This window comes from Eubalaena glacialis, chromosome 11, assembly GCF_028564815.1.
Source record: "Eubalaena glacialis isolate mEubGla1 chromosome 11, mEubGla1.1.hap2.+ XY, whole genome shotgun sequence".
Taxonomy (NCBI): domain Eukaryota; kingdom Metazoa; phylum Chordata; class Mammalia; order Artiodactyla; family Balaenidae; genus Eubalaena; species Eubalaena glacialis.
Window position 1 is genome coordinate 3,122,046 of NC_083726.1, and position 20,633 is coordinate 3,142,678.

Consider the following 20,633-nt stretch of genomic DNA (forward strand, 5'->3'; position numbering starts at 1 on the left):
TAATTATAAAAGGCAACAGTTCTTTTCTACTCAAAGAGGCTGTCCTGCTAAGTAATGAATCTGAGAGTAATAGTACAACTGCAGGGCGGGCAAGTGTGGAAGCCGTAACTCAAGAGGTGACAGCTCCCCGACAACCCTGGCATCATGTCGTTCATGAAATGAGAAGGCTGGCAAAGGCCCAAGAATAATCCCCGAGAAGCCAGAGAAGGGCTCGCCCACCTGGACTGGGACCTGGGCCTGCCCTGCCCGGCGCCGCAGCAGAGGCTTCGAGCAGCTTCCTTCCTCAGAAAGTCCACGGGCACTCTCCTCCTCGGCCCCAAGGCCCAGGTCCTGCTGGCCTGTCACAAGGCGGTCCTTTGTAAAGCAGCAGCCCATCAGCTGGACTGGCTCAGACGGCCTTTGGTGACCTAACCAAAAATCACCTCCAAAGGCGGCATTAGAAAGACACAATCCGTGAAACCACTGGAAGAAATAATGGCCCACCAAATTTTTTTTTTTTTTTGGCCACGCTGCGTGGCTTGTGGGATCTTAGTTTCCCAACCAGGGATTGAACCCAGGCCCATGGCAGCGAATGTGCCAAGTCCTAACCACTGGACCACCAGGGAATTCCCCCACCAAATTATTTTTAAAAATTAAATCTCTGGCTGGACTCCTCACGTCATACCTGAGGACAATCGACCTCATTACGAGACCCGAGTGTGGCTCTATCCTGCCAACGAGACGGGAAAGCCCACGTCAGGGCCCTCCACCTCACGTTCCCAATGGCCCCTGGACATGCAGTCAACTCACGATGCCCAGGATCCAAGGAGCAGGACACGGGCAGAAAGACCCACTGTTGTAGGATCCCAAGTCCCCGGGCACAGCTCCCCCAGTCCCAGTGCCAGCCGACGTTCACTCGTGGCGCACTTTCTCCGTCTTGTACTTTTCCTCTTGTGAGCTCGCCCTGGGGGCCTCTCCCTGAGAGCATCTCTCCCTGCGGGGCTGCAGCGCCCACGGTGCTCAGCCAACCACTGGGCTCCCTGGGATCCTTTCAAGCAGCCTGTGAGGTCCAAACTGCATTCACAATGATACTGAGGCATCATCTACCTCTGTCGCCGTGTTGGCATTTGCTGTCATGCTACAGAAGTGGTGGCAAGTAGAAGTGGTGGCAAGTAGAAGTGCTGGCTCGCGGCATGGACCAAGGCAGCGTCCACAACCGTACTCAACGCCACACATTCGTGGTTTCAAAAGAGGCAGTTTCACTTAAGGATGTCCTGGGTGACACAGGAAAAGTTCCTAATCTTATGATTAGTATTGGGTTAAATCTTGACCCTTGATAAACATCTTCTCAGTATTCTATGGGAAAAATGGGAAGAACATGTAAGGCTCTGGAGACGTGCACCCAAAAACATTGATTTCTTCCAGAAAAGCAATTTTTGGTGCAATTCTCTGAGCTGAGAGCAGAACTGGATACATTTTCCAAGAGAAAACGTACTTGAAAGAATGACCAACAGGCAAACTGGTTATTCAAACTTGGGTATCTGGCAGACATTTTCTCAAAAATGAACAAAGTTACCCTGTCACCTCAAGGGAACCAATTCACAGTGTTTGCTGCCAATAATAATATTTGCACTTTTAAGCCAAAATCTGAATTTTAGAGAACTTTTATCCACCACTCTGGGCTTGACAGTTCCTTATGAGACGGTGGTAACACTAACAAAGGTGATTTGTTGATACTGTATGATGAAACGCACCAATGTTTAGAAGATCTACATACCTCAGGCATCCAGGATTTTCTTCACATTCACACTGCAAGTGACCTTTAAGAAACTACCACCTGTTCGGCTGTGGTACAGTATTAAAGGGAAAACATCCACAATCATCTGAAAGGGCTGTTAAAATACTTCTCCCTTTTCCAACTACATACCTGTGAGAGGCTGGGTTTTCTTCATATACTTCAACCAAAAAAACATATTACAACAGGGTGACTGGAGAAACACATATGAGAATTCAGCTGTCTTCTGTCAAGGCACGTAAAGTAAAACCATGCCTTTCTTCTCACTAAACATTTTTGTTTTGGAAAATATTCATTTATCATAAAAATATGTTATTTATAATAGCATACAATGGGTTTATGACACCTGGTCCATGTTTCCTCTTGATTTTAAGTCAGTTCATGTCCTCACACTTATCCAAACCACAATGGCGACAGTAGTTGCACACACTGAAAAGTCCCCCACGGAGCTCGCACAGGGTCATGGGGGATGGCCTCATCTAAGGGAATTACAGAAGAGCCCCCCAGACTCCCTGGATGCTGGTAATGGGCATCGCTGAACGCTTGCTCACGTGAGGATCACGTGGAATCAGTCGTGAGCATGTGACAGAAAGACAGACAGCTGCCGTTGGCCTGGCGTGCGTGCTAATCACACACACACACACACACACACACACACACACACACACACACATGCCAGAGAAGCATTATGCCTTCCACGCAGCACCCCTGTCAAGAAACCATTTCATCAGACAACAAATCTCGGGTGAAAAATGAAAAGCCAGCATTGGTTTCATTGTACAGCTGATTTTATTTACAAATAGAAGCCGGATAATCTTGTATTTAAATAGCAGAAGTTCCATCACTCATGATCAGAAAAGTGACATCTGAAATTTATAAAAAGTTTCAGATTATGATTCAATCTCCTTTCCAAGGAGGAAAAGAGTCTTAAGTTTTGGGAGAAAGACTGAAAAATATGAGAACATTAGCAGAGTAGGGAAATGATGAATTGATGCTGGGGCCAAAATCTGTCGCCAGCAGGCACATTTTTCTTTACAAGATACAAAATCAGTCAGGAGGCGTTCTGATGGGCTCTCAGATACAAGCTTTCTACTGTTCAACTCCAGAAAGGGCTTCTGCGTTCTCTTTGTCAATTCCTAAGTTATCAAGGGGAATGGGAACCCACACAGTTTTCTTCAACAGAATCGTCCTAGCTGATTTATTCAAATTAAACCTCAGGGCCTCAGTCAGTCTTTAGATGACATCTTAGAAAAGCCTTGCTTGGACCATTTCCAATCAAGCAGCTTAGCTGAGGCCTCTCCAGTGGGCGGCATCAGGAATGCCTGCTATGACAACAGCTCAGGAAAAGCCAAAGCTGGTGGGAGACGCCTGTGACGAGTGCATCCGCAACGCCAGTCCTCTCTCTTCAGGGGGAAGGGCCCTCCTTACCTGGGACAAAGGGATCCTGGCAGAACCCAAGGCCCCCGCACAGCCTCCGTCCTGTGGCGGCCGTCTTTGGACCGTCCTCCCGTGAGTGACCAGAACGAACATCAGACCAAAACCCTGCCCCGGGCTCTTCCCCTCCTCTGTTGGCAAATTCACGGTCCCCCTCCAGGTCCCACTCTGCCCCGCATGCGTGTCGTCGGAGCGTGGTTTATGCCTTGTGCCGCAGCACTCACACCTCTCCCCTTCACCCCGTGGTGAGCCTGGGAGCTCGGCCCTAAATCCCTTCTCCCGCCCCAGAGCGGGTGCAGCCCCGGCCCCAGGCAAGCGTCTGGGAAAGCTGTGTGGGCACCAGACAACCCTAAAATGGCCCACAGATGGCTCGAGGGCCATCTACCTACCGCGGCCACTTCCCGCCACACGCAAGGCTCCAGCCCGTCCTCCTGCTCTTGACCTGCCAACGTCTTCCTCCCCAGGCACTGTGTTTGAGTTTCCCCCTGATTTAGGGGAATGGATGATGCCATAAAACCATCCCAGGCCCCGGAAGACTCTGGCTTTCCAGGGAGAATCCCAGCCAGGGGCCCAGCTGACACCAGGTCCAGCAGAAGCCCCACCCACGGGGGGCAGGATGCCCCCCAGCTCACGCTTCCCTCTGGGACCCAGCAGCGTCACTGGTCCTCGAGCGCCGAGATCCCTGACCCGAGGCGGGCGGGGATGGTGGGGCTGGTGGCTGACGGGCCCCGGTGTCACGGATGTGGAGCCAAGGCCTTGAATCTGATGCCCCCTTTTTTTTTTTTTTTTTAAAGACCCCAATTGTACTTGGACATTTGTTACTTTTTTTTTTTTTTTAATTTATTTATGGCTGTGTCAGGTCTTCGTTTCTGTGCGAAGGCTTTCTCCAGTTGCGGCAAGCGGGGGCCACTCTTCATCGCGGTGCGCGGGCCTCTCACTATCGCGGCCTCTCTTGTTGCGGAGCACGGGCTCCAGACGCGCAGGCTCAGTAGTTGTGGCTCACAGGCCCAGCTGCTCTGTGGCATGTGGGATCTTCCCAGACCAGGGCTCGAACCCGTGTCCCCTGCATTAGCAGGCAGATTCTCAACCACTGTGCCACCAGGGAAGCCCCAAATCTGATGCCCTTTAAGAAGCGGGTTCCTCTGAACACAGTTCACGCAGACAGTGAAACGGCTCGTCAACGACACCCCGTGCTGGGGGGGCAGAACCACAGTCACCGGCGGCCGAGTGGGGCGGGGGGGCGGGGGGGTGGAACACCCGCGGGGATCGGACTCTGCAGGGGGGGCCTGGTCCCTCCGAGCCCTGCACTGTGCCCTCCAACCAGCTCCAGAGGCACGTGTGCGCCCGCAGACACAGTCACCCTGAGGAGTATGAACTCCGCCAGAGGGACGCCGCGGGATGGCGCTGCCTCCGGGGGGCTCACCTGGATGCCGTCCAGCAGCCGGCTCATGCACCAGTACGTGTCGGCCTCCACGTTGCGCAGCGCGTCCGCAGGCACGCAGGAGACGTCAGCGGTGTCCACGTCCTCATCATCTGTGCCGCGGGGCAGGGGGAAGACAGGGAGCCGTTAGCCCACGGGGCGAACGAGGATGTGCGCTCTGCCGGCAGGACCCACCTCCCCACCCCCGCCCCGTTTTCCTCGCTCTAGCTAGACGACTTGGCATCTTCCACCTCTTCACTTAATGGTTCTCAATTTTAATACCTAATTAGTTGCAGATAATTAATATTCTGAATCCTCTCCAATTAACATAATTAACATATTGTAAATCATTGCTTCTCAGGCATTTCACATCCTCATAAGAGAGGACCTAAAATATCAATTTATTACTTATTCCTAACTGAGGTCTGAAGGTTTTTTCCTAAGATCTCTAAAATTCTGCTTCTCATATATTCACATATTCATTCAGTAATAACCCCTCTAAAAACCCGTTTCCAAGGTGAGAGTTCCCAAAACCACACTGCGTAAATACTTCTATGCTATGAGCAAACACCAAGAAAGCAAAAACACAGATGTGTTTGAAAGAAAGAATAGGCAATGGTGCTCTAAATAATTTCCTCCTCCAAGCATAAAAAATCTAATGAGAAAGCATAACTTAAAAGCTTTAAAATGTAAAACAGATGCCTAATTGAAATGGCTTATCAGACATTTGAAGAAATTAACTTTAGATCCTTATAAAAATTGCTATCATCCAGCATAACACTCATAAATGTTTTAAAAATTGTGCATCCTATTCTTTTAATTTTATTTACTTTTGTTGTATTTTGCAAAGGTGCATGGCAACTTTGCAAGGAAAATGTTCTTTACGAAAAGAAACATTTCAGCCCGGAATATATTTAGAAAGTTTTAAGCGGGTAAAAATGACAATAATCATAACAATGATAACTGCTAACATTTACTGAGTGGTTATCAGATGCCAGGCACTCTTCTTCATGTTTTAAATGCATAAACTCTATTGCAGCCACCGTTGCACCCCTTGGGAAATGGGGTACAGAGGAACAACGAGCCGGCCCGGTGGCGGCCTGGTAAGGAGTGGGGTCAGGGTATGGACCCGCCATCCGTCCCGGAGCCCGGGCTCGTAACCGCTCCCACAGAGCAGGCCAGCCCTCCACACCTGCGCACACCTCACACCCGGGCTTCGATCGCCTCCCCAGCAGCAGCCCGACACGGCCTGACTCCCACCAGGTGCTGGGCTGGGAGAGCGGCCCGGGAACACCCTCCCACTCCGTCCTCTGTTCACAGCGGAAATCAGAAAGTAAAAACAGGGGGGGTCCTTCCAGGCCAGCACCCTGTGGGGGAACCAACCAACTGAGGCCTCTGTGGGGGGCCTCAGGAGCCCAGACAGGAGGCCACGGCCCCGGACACACATCCAACCGGGCACAGCCTCACGGCCGTGTAGACCACAAAGCAGATCCAACTCCTGATCACCGCGTCTCCCTGGAAGCACGTCTGTCCTTCTGGGCAAAGGAAAACAGCACTCTTACCTGCCTTCCTTCATCTGCTCCCTCATTCACTCAACGAGTTTTTGCTGGTTTGGTTTGGTTTGGAGGGTTATTTTATTGAGATACAATGCACGTACCGTAAAACTCACCCTTTTAAAGTGTACCATTCAGTGGGCTTTAGTATATTCACAGGGTTGGGTAACCATCACCACGATCTAATTCCAGAACATTTTCATCACCCCAAACAAACCCTGACCTCATTAGCAGTCACTCCCCATTGCCCCTGCCCCTCCCAGCCCCCAGCAGCCACCAGTCTGCGTCCTGCCCCCATGGACATGCCTGTGTGGACATCTCATCTCACTGGAATCACAAGACACGTGGCCTTTCGTGTCTGGCTTCTCTCACTGAGCACGATGTTTCCAAGGGTCACCGTGTCATAGCCTGTGACAGTGCTTCCCTCCTTTTTATGGTATAATAACTTTCCACTGTATGGATGGGCCACACTGTGTTTATCCCCCGCCCCTCGGTGGTCACTGGGTCATCCCCACGTCGGGGCAAAGTGACGAGAGGCAGCAGGCCCTCCCTGGGTCCCTAAACTCCGGACCCTTGGGCACAGAGATGAGGAGGAACAAACGCCCCCAAGAAGCTGGTGGGTTAAAGGGGAAAACAACTTAAAAATGGAAAACGGAAACATTTAGGTACCAGACAGTCAGCCGGGTGATGGGGGAGGGGTGGGTTACTCGGACCCAGGCTGTGTGCTCAGCCAAGGCCCTGGCAGGCAGACCCAGGCGGCCCTGTCCCCTTCCCTGTGACATGGGACTGGGATGAAGAGTGCACCGGGGCCAGCCCTGATATCCCCTCTGCCCAAGTGCACCCGTGAACCTGCACCAGCCCAGCTGCGCCCCTCCGGGGCTGGGGGCCTCCCTCCTGCACTGGGCACCGCTCTGCCCGCCGGGCTGGCCCAGCAAGGCGCCCGGCCTCGGAACTCTGCGGTCCCAGGAGGCACCCTACGCCCACACGCCCTGAGCACACCCTGGGATGGAGGCCCACCTGATTCTGCAGATGGCCTGGCTCCGGAATTTCTCGTAGCAGCCGAGGCGGGAGGTGTCATCGCCGCCAGTTCACAGATGGGGAAACCACGTCTCCCTGGGGTTCATTGCCCTGCGCTGTAAGGGCCGCCCAGCACCGGGTCCCGCCCGTCACGACACCCTTCCTGCTGCAAGATCAAGTTCGCAGACAGGAGTGCAAGTCACCTGGTCGGGGCGGAGACCTCCTCGTTGGGAAAATCGGTTCAGCATCGCCCCCAAACTAGAGCAGAGCTGGATTTATTTTCCGTTCTCAGGGAACCGAGTCAACAATAATCAGAGGGCTCCTCTGGAGGTCTTCCATCCACGCACTCTCTTTCAAGGGCCTTCAAAGCACTGAGATACTTCCTCAGCTATAAGAAAAGGCAAGCAGGGGACTAAAGCCCTCCCAGACCTCAGGCTCCTCTCCTGGGTCACGAGCAGCGGGGCTGCCTCAGCCCGGGTCCGCAGGGTGCGAGCTGCCGCGGGGTGTGGGCAGGAGCCTGGGTGAGTTTTCTTCGTCTGTTCAGCTGGCTTATTATTTTATCCCAGGAAATATCGGTGTCATTTCTCACAATGGGCCATTTGGTACTCTTGGATGTAACGAAGTAATGGCATTTAACTCAGAGAGCCCCTATGCTAATCTGTCTTCGAAAAGCCGAGAGAATCGGAATGACCCTTATCGTCAGAATGAGATAAATACCCACCGTGTTTTTTTTAGAGGAGCACAGAGAGCAGCACCGTCAGAGCCGAGGGACGGGCCCAAGAGCAGGAAACACGGTGACTGCCCCTGGCGGGGGGCACAGGAAACGGGGCACTGGTGGTTCCGAGGGGGCCCAGCTGGACCAAACCACAAACAAAAGGGCAGGTGTGGTACAGGCTCGGTCTGATAGAGGCTAAGCTACTAACCCCCCAGAGAGCCCACACCACGGGGCAGGGACGAGCTCTCGGGGTCAAGACCATCTGACCCAAGGGTGCACACCTGCCACCAGAGCTCACTCACTGCCTGGGACAGCGCGGGGTCGGGGTGGGGGGCGACCAGGAGGCGAGGAAACCCGAACACGGAGCCGCCCCACTCTGCACAGGCCGGCGGCCATGGAGCCCACGCCAGGTGGCACTCAGTGACAGCGGAGAGGCCGGAAGAAAGGCCGTCAGCCAAGACCACTGAGAGAGACCCACAGAAGTGAGGCTTCCCGGGCCATCCCAGGGTTCAAAGGAAGAAACATGACCCAAAGGGAAAAATGATCAATTGACAGGTACAGGAGAGCAGACAGATCCAGGCCAGCAGCAGACGGAGGTGAGGCCTAAATAACAACGTGGCTGTGGCTGTGGCCGGGGCAGTGGCTCTGCAGCGCCCCTGGGACCTGGGGGGTTGGCCTATTCTGACACAACCCGTGAAGATGTTCCACGTGGGAGGGGGGCGCAGCACAGGGCCCCACAGGGCGGGGCAGGGCCCACACAGCCTCCCCCCTCCCCACCCTGCAGGGCTGGGAGCCAGGACCGCTGGGGACTCACCATGGCAACATTTAAACGTTATTTAAAATAACGGAATGTAAACCAAACTGTTTCATCAAAAACCGGACTAGATTCTCTGTCTTGCGTTTATCTTCTAATCACAAACAAACAGTAACGCTGGCACGAGTAACACTGCACCCAGCCCTCCTCCCCACGTTATCCACGACACCTCCCTTCAGGGGCCAGGCCCTGTACCCCGGGGACACCACGTTGAGGAAGGTGACCCCAGAGAGCCCTAGAGTGCCAGGGAGGACGACAAGTGCACAGGCTAACCCAAGGGGCACCTGGGGGAGGCAGAAAAGGCGCTGACCGCCACAGCCCCAGCCAGCAGATCAGGAGTCCCAAGTGGACCACAACCAAATATAAAGGCACAGGACGTAAGAGCAGACATTTAATTAAAAATAATCTCACTTGTCTTCTTAGATCATAGAAAAGCTTTAGGGGATGATTTAAATAAATTCTTTGAAAATGCTGTCCTGCCATATGATTGTTTAAAAAGCAATTTGTAAAACAATCCCATCTTTACCAACAACTCCATGTATAAGGAAAACTCCACCGCTGCACATCTGTGTAGACGAGCACACAGAGAACACTGCTCAGAGGGACGCCGCGGAGCACCGCGGATGCCCCGGGGTGTGGCTGGTGGGGTAGGAAGCTATCACTCTTTATTCTCTACAGAAAGGTACAGGGTAAAAAGAGAACATCCGTCTTCACAATGCAGTTATTTTAGCAATAGGGGAAAAAATGTTGGTTAAGCCATTGGGATAGTTTAACTAAAGTCTGTCTTTTCCACAGGTAAATAACCCTAGAGAAAAAGTGCCCAACGGTGGTGGTACTGTAAATGGTTTGAGAAGCTTGCAGGGTGTTTGGGGGTCGGAATGATTAGAGTGAGGGGACCCGCTGGCATTCAGTGGGTGGGGCCAGTGCTAGCCAGCCTCTGCCAGACTGGGCAGGTGGGCAGGTGGGTAGATGGGCAGATACAGGAAACTATTAAAAGAATGGAAGGGGCTTCCCTGGTGACGCAGTGGTTGAGAATCTGCCTGCCAATGCAGGGGACACGGGTTCGAGCCCTGGTCCGGGAAGATCCCACATGCCGCGGAGCAACTGGGCCCCTGAGCCACAATTACTGAGCCTGCGCATCTGGAGCCTGTGCTCTGCAACGAGAGGCCGCGATAGTGAGAGGCCCGCGCACCGCGATGAAGAGTGGCCCCCGCTTGCCACAACTAGAGAAAACCCTCGCACAGAAACGAAGACCCAACACAGCCAAAAATAAAAATAAATAAATAAATTTAAAAAGAATGGAAGGTACTCAGCCTGGTCAGGAGAAAACCACACAGGGATATAATTGCTGCTGTGAAATATCCCAAAACCTGTCTTAGGCAAATAGAGAGCAGAAATGTCCTGCCCGTGTTTCCACGTCCAGGAGATAGAGAGCATCAGTGGATAAAGGAACAGGCAGGCTGATGAGTGCAAAACGCTAGGACACTGTGATGACGAGGATGCCCACCAGGCAGTCGGGACACCGCCACCATCGACGGACGGACGGACCAAGTGTCGCTTCTGAGTTTCCACGGCGCGTCCTCTGGTGCCGGGGCCATTTCATCTGAAAACAGCCCGCTGAGGAGAACACGTCCACCCGACAGACACGGGGCCTGCGGGCAGAGGGCGGGCCGGGAAGGGCAGAGCCCAGAGGCTGTGCTGGTCCCCTCGGTGTCGCCGCCGCTCTGGACGGGCCGGGCCGGGCACCGGGGCCTCTGACTGCGTGTGGAGAGGAGGGAGGAGCCCTGGTCCCTAACCTCCCTGCACGGCAACAGCTCTAGAAAAGCAGGACCTCGTGCGTAAGAAACACTCCCCCCGTCCCCGCCCCCGTGGGACTGCCGCACAAGCTCACCCAGCTTTCCGTCTGCTGGGGGCGGGATTCCCACGGCCTCCTCGCTAACTGGAAAGGGGAAATTGCTCAGTTTAAACAGCGCTGGGACCATCACGGGATTCCAGGATCGCCAGCGCGGGCTGGAGGGCGGCCTCACTCAGCACGAGGTGTGGGGAAGAACGCCGGCCCTGCTGGGGAACAGCGAGGGCAGGGAGGGGACCAACACTGCTGTTACGACTACGTCCATCACCCACTGGGCACGCACCCTGCGATAAACCCCTTCACGTAATTAGAAGCTTAGCTGGTAATCAAAAATAGTCCCTTCTGTATCAGCAAGCTGAAACCGTTCTACTGTCTAATCTGCTGCATCGCTCAACTTGGGAGTTTTAAATTTGAAACCCTGACACTTTGGTGATGGAGACTCCAGCACTTAACTACATAGATTTGGGCTCCAATGTAGGGAAAAATCCTGCTTTGGCCAGAGAAGTGTCACAACTCAAGACTGTAAATTCACGAAACTCCTTAGCCCGGCAAAAAGAACGAATGCTATGATCAGACTGGCTGAGCAGGAGGAATGTTTAATTCTAATATACATAATGTTCAACGCAAGGTCACGGACTACACCCTGTCAGAATTCCCAATTCTGTGACGCAGTTGAAGACCAGCAGCCCACAGCCCCGGGCACACGTGGGTGGATGGGCTGTCAGCAGACAAGGGTAACAGATCAAGGACAAAGCAAGGACCACGCGCTGCCCCCTGGTCAGGCAAGACGGCACCACTGGGCCACGCTCAACTGTCAACCTCCGGCCCTGAGAGGGACCCCAGTGACACGGATCGACCTCCTCTCAGCAGCAACAGGCTCTGTTTCCGTCCCACCCCACCCCAAGCGCACCCCCCATCGGGGCTTCCAGTCTCACAGATGTGCAGCCCCAAGCGAAAGGCACGCTCTCGGGAACAGGACAGCGGGGCGGCCGGGCAGCTACTTGTCTCTTCCTAAAACAACGCGGGTATCTGATCCCCAGGGGAAAGGGCCTCTCGGCAACACGGGAAAACGGCAGTGGTGGTGTGGGTAAGGAGCCCAAGAGTGAACGGAAATTTCTGTATCTTTAGTGACCCTTGTTTTCATAATGTCCTTTTGGCAAAAGAAAAATTTTTAATCTCATAACATTCTTTTAAATTGAAGGGATCTTTGATTTTTTTCATAATTCTGTGAGTAGGAGTTTTTGGTAACAGAAACGCTACTGGTGGAAATACCAATTGATTCTATTAACTTGTACTGAGCACTTGTACGTGCAGGAAAATGTGGGGATGGTTGGCAGGTGAAGACGAAACCAAGAACCACCCGCAGAGTCTGGAGGGAGAGGGCGCCGATACACTCGTCCACGGATGCGCTGACTCACTCATTCTGTTTATCGACCTTATTTATTGATAACATTTGTTGACCTGACTTATGTCCAGGGAGATGCAATTCACATGGCCGTGCCTGTGAACAAAGAACCAGCCAACTGGAGAGTGAGCAGGGACAAGGGGCAGACACAGCAGGTTCAGAAGAGCACAGAGTCCCTGACCCCCGGGGAGGCGTGAGCAGGGGAGACGTGGCATCCCAACTGGGCCTGGGAAGACGCAGAACAGAGCACACGGTGACGTGACGGGAAAGACGGTGACGTGAGGGAGGGGCCTCAGGAGGCAGAGCCGGGAAGCTGCACGGGCGTCTGCACAAGAGGCGGTGAGGACCCTGATTCCGTGGCCCCGGCGACAGGCTCCAGAGCCGGACTTCCTTAGCGGGAAGGGGAGCCGTGGAGACACCTGTGCATCGGCGTCTCACGCAGGGGGATGGGGGGGCGCAGGGACCTGACGGACGGACAGCACTGTGGACAGGAAGAGAAGGCCAGAGGCGGGGGAGATGCTCCCAAACAGAGCGTGTGCACCTCAGCCGCCACGGAGGCTCACATGAGATCCTGGGCCGCACCACTCATGTCCCCCCGCTGGTAAAGTCACTGCCAGAGAACAGATCAACTCCACACCGTGAAATGCCAGGCGCTGGACCACCTGCTGCAGAGGACAGGTGGCAGGCCAGGAGGCGGCAACGCCCCGCGGCATTTCCTCCACGGCGCGTGTCACGAGCTGTGTCACCCCCTACTGCTTTACCTGTGTGCTCTGTCCCCCCACTGCAGTAAGAGCCCCTGGAGAGCAGGGCCATACCCACCCCGCCCTCCGTGTCCCCAGGCCCTCCACCCACACACAGCAGACGCCCCAAAAACACCCGCCAAGTGAATGAACAGCCTGCCACCAAAGAGCCGACAGCCTAGGAGGGAGGAGTAACTGCATCAACAACTGGACCTAGACACAGTAAAAGTTATGCCAACGCACGCTATGGAGAATGAGAAAGACTACCCAATGGCTCTGGTTAAGGGAACTATCCAAACTATTGCTGAATTTAAGATTATACATAAAGTCTAACTTGCCTCCACTACTGGCTATGCAAACAACAAGTCAACCAAGGAGAATTCCTTCAAACTGAAGGAGGCATTCTTCCAAACGATGTCACATACAGCCTGCACTAACAGCCTCCTTTCCGCAGAAGCTCAGGGGGCTCTGAGAAGGCCAAGTTCCCTCTGATCTTGAGGCCCCCTTGAAAGGCTGCAGCTCGCCTTTGAGAATCGCAGGCACACTCTCTCAGGAAACCAGGGCCCCAGGTTCACGGGCTCCCGCCCTCTCCGCGCTCCCAGAGTCATAAGCAGGACACACACGGCCTTCCCCAGGGGCACACAGACCATTAAACCCACAGTGCTCATCTGAGATGCAGTGGAGCTTGGACCCTCTCTCATCAGGCTCACAGGACGAAAGCTTTCACATCTATTCACTGAATTAAAGGCTTTAAGCCCCTCAGTATTCCCTCATGAGGAAAGGAGTGGAAGACTTTTGGTTAAGACCTTTCTGATGCCGTGTTTCCAATCAGAAGCAGGTTCTGTAGAGACTCATCTTTCAGAAGGCGGACAGCTGTCATTCATACAGAGGATAAGCTTCCTGGAGTCATGCTCATCTGCCAAACGCAAATTGATCATAAATCAATTCATTCAATTGATTTACTCCCTTTATCTAATTAAGTCAAAAATAATTCCTCAAAGGATAAACGGGTCTTTAAATCAATCAGCAAAACACTCCCTCACCATTACTAACGCAGCCAAATGAAAGGAAAGGTTGACCAACACAAGACCCTGCTTGCTCCCAAAAGCCTTGGTGAACTGCATTCAGAAAGGGGGCGAGGAAAGCTCGGGGGTGCTACGCTGGGACAGAAAGTCGCCCCAGAAGGTTCGTGTAGAGGCACTTCCCCCAGGCTGATGATGGAACCCCGACTCTGCGTGTGTGTGCGCAGCTCAGAGAAAGACCCTCCCAGGGAAAAGCCCAGGACAGAAGGAGAACCTGGTCTGCGTCACTATATTCAAATGTAAAACGGTTGTAAGTGAAAAAGTGAGAAAGTAAAACAAATTGGACAAACGTCTGCAACACAGTACAGGCCAAGGAGTAATATCAAACAATCTATGAAGAGCTATTTCCCAGCAAGAAAAATATGTAAGTCAGCCTGGTAAAAATGAGGAAAATACTTGAAAAGTTTACTTATGAAAAAGTCAGTTAAAAACATAAAGAGAGCTTCCCTGGTGGCGCAGTGGTTAAGAATCCGCCTGCCAATGCAGGGGACACGGGTTTGAGCCCTGGTCTGGGAAGATCCCACATGCCGCACAGCAACTGAGCCCGTGCACCACAACTACTGAGCCTGCGCTCTAGAGCCCGTGAGCCACAACTACTGAGCCCACGTGCCACAACTACTGAAGCCCGCGTGCCTAGAGCCCGTGCTCCGCAACAAGAGAAGCTGCCACAATGAGAAGCCCACGCACCGCAATGAAGAGTAGTCCCTGCTCGCCACAACTAGAGAAAGCCTGCGCGCAGCAACAAAGACCCAACGCAGCCAAAAATAAATAAATAAAATCAATAAATTTTAAAAATAATAATAATAATTAAAAAATAATAAAACATAAAGAAAAGGGGACTTCCCTGGTTGTCCAGTGGGTGAGACTCCACACTCCTAATGCAGGGGGCCCAGGTTCGATCCCTGGTCGGGGAACTAGATCGCACATGCATGCCTCAACTAAAGATCCTGCATGCCGCAACTAAAGATCCTGCGTGCGGCAACTAAGACCCAGCGCAGCCTAAATAAATAAATAAATATATATTTTTTAAAACATAAAGAAATGATCAGTAGCACTAGTTATGAATAAATTCAACTAAATATAATGAGCTCACCTATAAAATCGGTCACATTTCAAAGTTTAAGATACCCACCGCTGACACAGGTAACGAGAAACAGACTCAGGAGCCACAGGGAGCACACAAAACACAGAAGTTCCACTAAGAGAAGGATAAACAGGTTCTGAAAAATAATCTGACAAAATAGGCTAGAGGCCATGAACATCCACAGAGCTCTGCTGTGCCCAGATGGTGAGCCAGGCGCTGAGACGGGGGCCCTGGGCCCTGGGCCCTGCCCTGCCACGGCTCGCGGTCTGGCTGGGGAGCGGGGCTCCATGGTGCAAGCCCAACTCCCCGTGAGAACGGGTAGGCCCCCCCCGGGCCCCCAGGTCAGGATGAATAAGGTGCTCTTCCACTTTACTACTAATGACACAATGAAAGCCCAGACGTGCACTCCCAGGAAGTCACACTGTGAGCACCTTTGCTGCTGGGGTGATGGAGGCCCTTAAGCTCTGGCTCATTAGAAGGGTTTGCGGCCCGACCTGATGGACAACCCAGCCTTCACTGACAGTTCCAACAAGGTGACTTTGGCCAGGGCCATTCGCAAATGAGCAGCTTGCTTTCATTGACAACTCCTGGTCCTCAATAAATCATTCAGACACATCAACTCCAAAATTCCGCTCATGTTTTCACGCTACTGACATCCCAACTGTGATGCAGTTTACGGCGACAGGGGGCATGGCATTTGCTGGTGCCCGACATCAGGGTCTCACGCGCAGACTGCAGTGGGGTCCGTGGCCACGGCCGCTGCAGCAGTTCCAACATGTCTGCGTAAAAGGCCGTCTGTGCTCACTCACCAGGCATGGCCTCGCCAGGAACCAGCCTTTCAGTCACCCTGGCAATGCCCCTGATGACCCATCAATCAAGAATTGTTACATTTCAACCCATTCTTCCCTCTGTTACCTTCAGCAAATGGACCCTGAACAGGAAGTTAAAAACTGCTTGCATTGTAACTAACCCAACCGCATGGAATCTAATCACAGAAAGTATGAGGCTCAAAACACAACCTGGACAGACAGCTTTTCTATGTCCATGGATTACAACACAAGATCAAAGCAAAATGGGCTCCTTTCAATATTTTTTGAAGCAAACTTCTGTTCAAAATTATATAATCAACTGTGTGGCTCTCCGACTTGTCAATAATAAGAAATTCATTCCCAAGAAAAGAACCCTCGGAACTCCTTTAAAATATGGGGTCCTTCCTTTCCCACTGGTCAGGTGGCCTCCTGGCTCATGGCTGCAGCAAATGCTACAGGTCCCTGCAGTTGGGGGGGCCACTGGGGCCGCTGGGTGCCCAGAAGGTCTGCAAAAGGCCTGACTGCAGAAATGTCCAACAAATTAAATTCTCCTTCTTCTTATTTGAGACCGACATTTATTTTGCAAACAGCACACCTGCTCTCCATCCCTGCCCTAAGAAGCGTCCAGAGACAGAAGGTGTGTTGCAGGCGGCCCAGTGCAGGGCCTAGGCCTGGGGAACGGTCTCCAGAGCCACCTGAGCCACCACCACGGCCACTGCCCTGTGCACGCTGGAATCAAAGAGGAAAAGCAAATGCAGGCACAGGTCCCCAAAGGGGCCCCCAACGGCTGGTCCCTTGGGTTTCACCCTGGGAGGTTCCCACTCCCCCGAAGCACACCGGGAACTGGGGAGGCAGAGGCGAGGAACGGGGGCGCCCTTCACTCAGCACCCGCAACCTGGCCAGAGACCGAACGGCTCTCAATGGCCACGGCCCGAGCACTCCCGGCCTGCCCGGGCCTTGCACACCGTGAGGCCAGTGTGGGCACTGAGAGGGGCGCTGAGCACGCCAGGTGGTGCCCAGGGCATGTGCGAGATCCTGAGTGGGGGTGGGGATATGATGATCGGGTACCAATCATTTTAATCCACAGTCACAGAAGAAAATTTGAAGAACTCAAACTTGTAAATGAAGGGGGAAATTAGGCACAAGTCTATCGTGTAAAACGCTTCCAGGCTACCTGAGTTTAATTTTATTCCAGTTCCTTCTACACGTACTTTTCACTCAGCTTTTCTATGGCTATGGTTGCACTGTAAATATAAATGTGTATATAGGGATACTGACGTTTGCAGCCAGGGTTTTCCACTTTATAACACACTCTTTGGGATGTTATAGGATGCTGGTAAACAGTCAGGACCTGGTGCTCTACCGGTCTCCTTAACCACATCCCTGCTTTGGACGTCATCTGGAACGTTTCACTATTATCAGGAAAGCCCCCCCGCCATGAGCATCGTGTTTGCATAAGGGGTCTGATCCACGTTGAGAATCATTTGCTTAATATAAACATCTCAAATGAAACTGGTAGGTGAAGGGAAGGTAAGAACATTTTCAGGGTCCCGACAAATATTAGTAAAATATTTTAAAGGAACGTTCGGAATTTATACCACAGCCAGGGCACCCGAGACTGTGGACCCCGCCATCTCTCATCAGCGGTTCCTTCTTTCTACCTCTGCTCACTGGGAAGGTACAAACAGTTCAGTAAAATGAGGTATAATTTGCACTTTTTTATGTCCTGGTGAAGTTTGACTTTTTTCCCACAAGTACCTCTGTGGCTGTTGCTTAAACCCATTTTGGATTCACTGAGTTCCCAGGGGGGGCCGTGAGGCGTGGGAAGGGGGGCGGGGAGGGGGTGAGTTCTCATCCCCCGGGAGCGGGGCTCTCCTTGTTGGGGTTTCAGACACCTGCGCCTCCCACTACGAGCACCCCTCAGGGGCAGAGCCCAGGCCTCCCAGCAGGCTCGGGATGTGTGCCCACCAGCCCAGTCACCCAGTTACCCTGAGGAAACACACAAGAAACTCAGCAGCCCAAATCACAACAATCCAGGTAAGTCTGTCAAAATCCACACACACGTACACACACTGCCCAGACTGTCTGGCTAGCAAGCTGTGCAGGCTCCCGTCGGCCCCTCTGTAATCACGAGGCGACGGCGCTGTGTCTGCCCCTCCCGTCTAGTACCGGGCGTGTACGAGGACGAAGTCAGTCCACGTGCTGCTGTGGAGGGCCCCTGGCAGAGCCCTGGGCCCCCAGTGTCCAGGGACGGGGGACTGGGGGGCAGAATGCTGAACTGAATGAAGGACTAGGTTAAAATTCTCCCGAGTCTCTATCGACCCAGTTGCCTGAAGAAACGCCTGAGTCTCTCCTTTGTCATGTTTGTGCTGGGATTACAAGATGCAGAATTAGGGGTGCAGGCCCAGAACGTTGTAAGCTGTACAGAAATCAGGGAGCTGCATGAACACTGTAAGTATAACTTGTTGCAGTCTCTCTGTTGGTCTCATGGGGCTGTAAGCGCTGAGGACGGGCCTAAAAATGTCCTGAGCCGCTTGAAAAGCTAAATGTACCATGAATATAAAACCATACAGATATGCATTACAATCTGAAGGCACTGGCGTCCCTACAAGTTGGTTGAGGTAGAACCCAAGAGTGAATCTACAGCAATTACTCAACTTGAACACGGGAGCAAAATTTTAAAAATGCTTAGATGATGCTTGACCTTCATTTACCACATTTTCTGAAATGCTTAACTTGTTTTTAAAAAGTTAGACTATGTTAATGTATTGGTACCATGAACCTCTGTTTGATCAAAGGCAGTTAGGAGACTCAATTCAATACTAAAGCTGCCTGGGATAAAAGATGAACTAACACCAACTAGCTAACACTATTTACAGAGAAAATGAAGGCGGAAAGCCTCTGTCAGAGCAAAGCCTCAAAGGCCTGATTTGTATTAATCACTCTGTTGTCATTTTCCACGGGCTCTACTGAATTCTCTTCATGCCAGCAGTCCTGGTCCAAGGTTTCTGTTTTGTTTTTGAGGAAATCTATTCTCCTAGCTGGAGGCTGGCCATTCTTTTGTCTGCAGCTGTAGAGCGTGATACGAAGCGGGAGCCTGCCCAGACCCGCTCACTGTAGGTTGGCTTGAGGGTCCTCGAGCCCAATATCAAAAAGATGCCAAGAAAACACAGATTTCTAAATAGGGGTCCAACCCTGCAGCTGGCACACGAGGCCTGTCATGGCGCTAGCTAACGTGCCACCGCCAACAAGCGCAGGTGAGAGGAGCGTGGTTAAAAGGAGGACAGCTCAGATCCTGGCCTTTCTTCGGCTCGGTCACTGGCGGCCTGTCGCCTATGGGATCCTCCTTCCCCGAGTGCTCCCGGGAAATCCAGATTTCAGGCTCTGTTACCATCCTCTGCGACAGGGAACCGGGGCTCTGGGACAGTAGCGGGTCTATGTTTGCGGCAGAAAAATCCAAAAGGACCTGCTGACAAAATGGAGGCCTTCAGAGGTCCCAGGGGGCAGCGCCGAAAAGGCTGGGTGGAAAAGTCAGTTCAAAGGACAAGGGGCCAACTGAAATCAAAAGGCACACTCTGACCTCAGGCCACGAGAATGAGCAGAGCCTGCAAAGCCCCGCCCACGCGGATGCTCAGAAGGACACAGAGCACAAAACACGCCAACCAGAGCAGTCCTGGCGCCAGGCTGCTTCCAAAAGGCGGTAGGGTGGAGGCACCCGGGGGTCTGGGTCTGCTCTGACACAAGCAGAGTCAGGGTCAAATGAGGTCATGGGCGCCAGAACTGACTGGAGGAAGGACAGACAGAGGAGACGGGAGGCCCTCGCACAGGGGTGAGGAGGTGAGCCTTTCCCTTCCAGGGTCCCCTGCCCATGCGGTGGCATCAGGGGGACAGCCTGGGCGCTGCCCGAAGGCCTGGGCATCGGCTCCTACCTTCAGGACAGTGCGGGGCCAGCCCCGTGGGGCGTCCCAGCTGGACCCCGGTGTGCATGGCGCTCCCGTGCCCGCCTTATCCCGGCCCAGCCCACCTCTGCCCTCTGCCCGTGCCCGCTGGCTCTCCACTGCTGCCAGGGCGATCGCGGACAGAGGCGGGGACGGCTGGCGGGGACGGCTGGACCTACGGGCGCCCTAAGAGATGCCTCATCCATCCCTCCCGTAGTTTCAGGGTCCTTTTGTTTCTGTTCCTTCACCGTGTGAATTGGAGAGTACTAACCCGCCCAGGACTGTGAGAACCAACCAGAATGTCCCGCCTCGCCGCAGTCTGGGGGTGGGGGACGGGACAGACGGGGACACGTTTCGTGATCGAGGCCGCCTCTGTGAGCCACATCCAAGACCCAGCTCGCTTCACACTTGATTAAAGGAAAAGCTTCACGCTTCAGTCGGGCGGAAAGAAGGTACAGAGGAGAAAACATATTCCTCCTGCATAGATTTCGTGAAAGAACTCGGACACTCAGAGGGCTGCAGCTCTGCCTCGCGAGAACCACAAGCCACAGAAGCAGCGCTCTCAGTGCAGTCAGGAGTGAGGGTGCTTGTTACGAGAAACGCATGCTCATTCCCCCACGTTCAGTGCGTCCACAGGTAAAGCAAAGACGGGACCTCACTCTTGAGGAGCGGCCAAGCCCACTGCCGTCCTGGGAACCCGAGAGAGAAGCGCCCGGCGACCCGGGGCAGGCCCGCTGCCCATGACACCCGCGGAGCTGATCCCCTCCAGGGCCCTGCGGACAGGGGCAGGCTGGGCGGCAAGGACAAACAGTTCAAAGTGCCCATAAATCACAGCTCCCTGACAGCAAGAATGCCACCCAAGGCGGGGGGTCCTCTGTGCCCGCACACGCAGAGACCCCTGCCCACAGGGAGCCCTCGTCCCGCCGCAGCTCGACGACAGATAGCTAAGCACCCACGGGTGGATGGGATTCAGATGAGGCTGCGGGGCCAGCAACG

At 53.3% G+C, this 20,633-nt stretch overlaps 1 protein-coding gene across 2 annotated transcripts in view; it reads right to left on the reverse strand.

The window, feature by feature from the left end:
* Positions 1-20,633, reverse strand: part of TBC1D22A (TBC1 domain family member 22A) — a 313,242-nt gene that overhangs the window by 128,252 nt on the left and 164,357 nt on the right. For both annotated transcript variants that reach the window (XM_061204253.1, XM_061204252.1), the window contains one exon: positions 4,632-4,741. In XM_061204253.1, the coding sequence (XP_061060236.1) occupies positions 4,632-4,741 (110 nt within the window). The remainder of the gene's footprint in view (positions 1-4,631; positions 4,742-20,633) is intronic.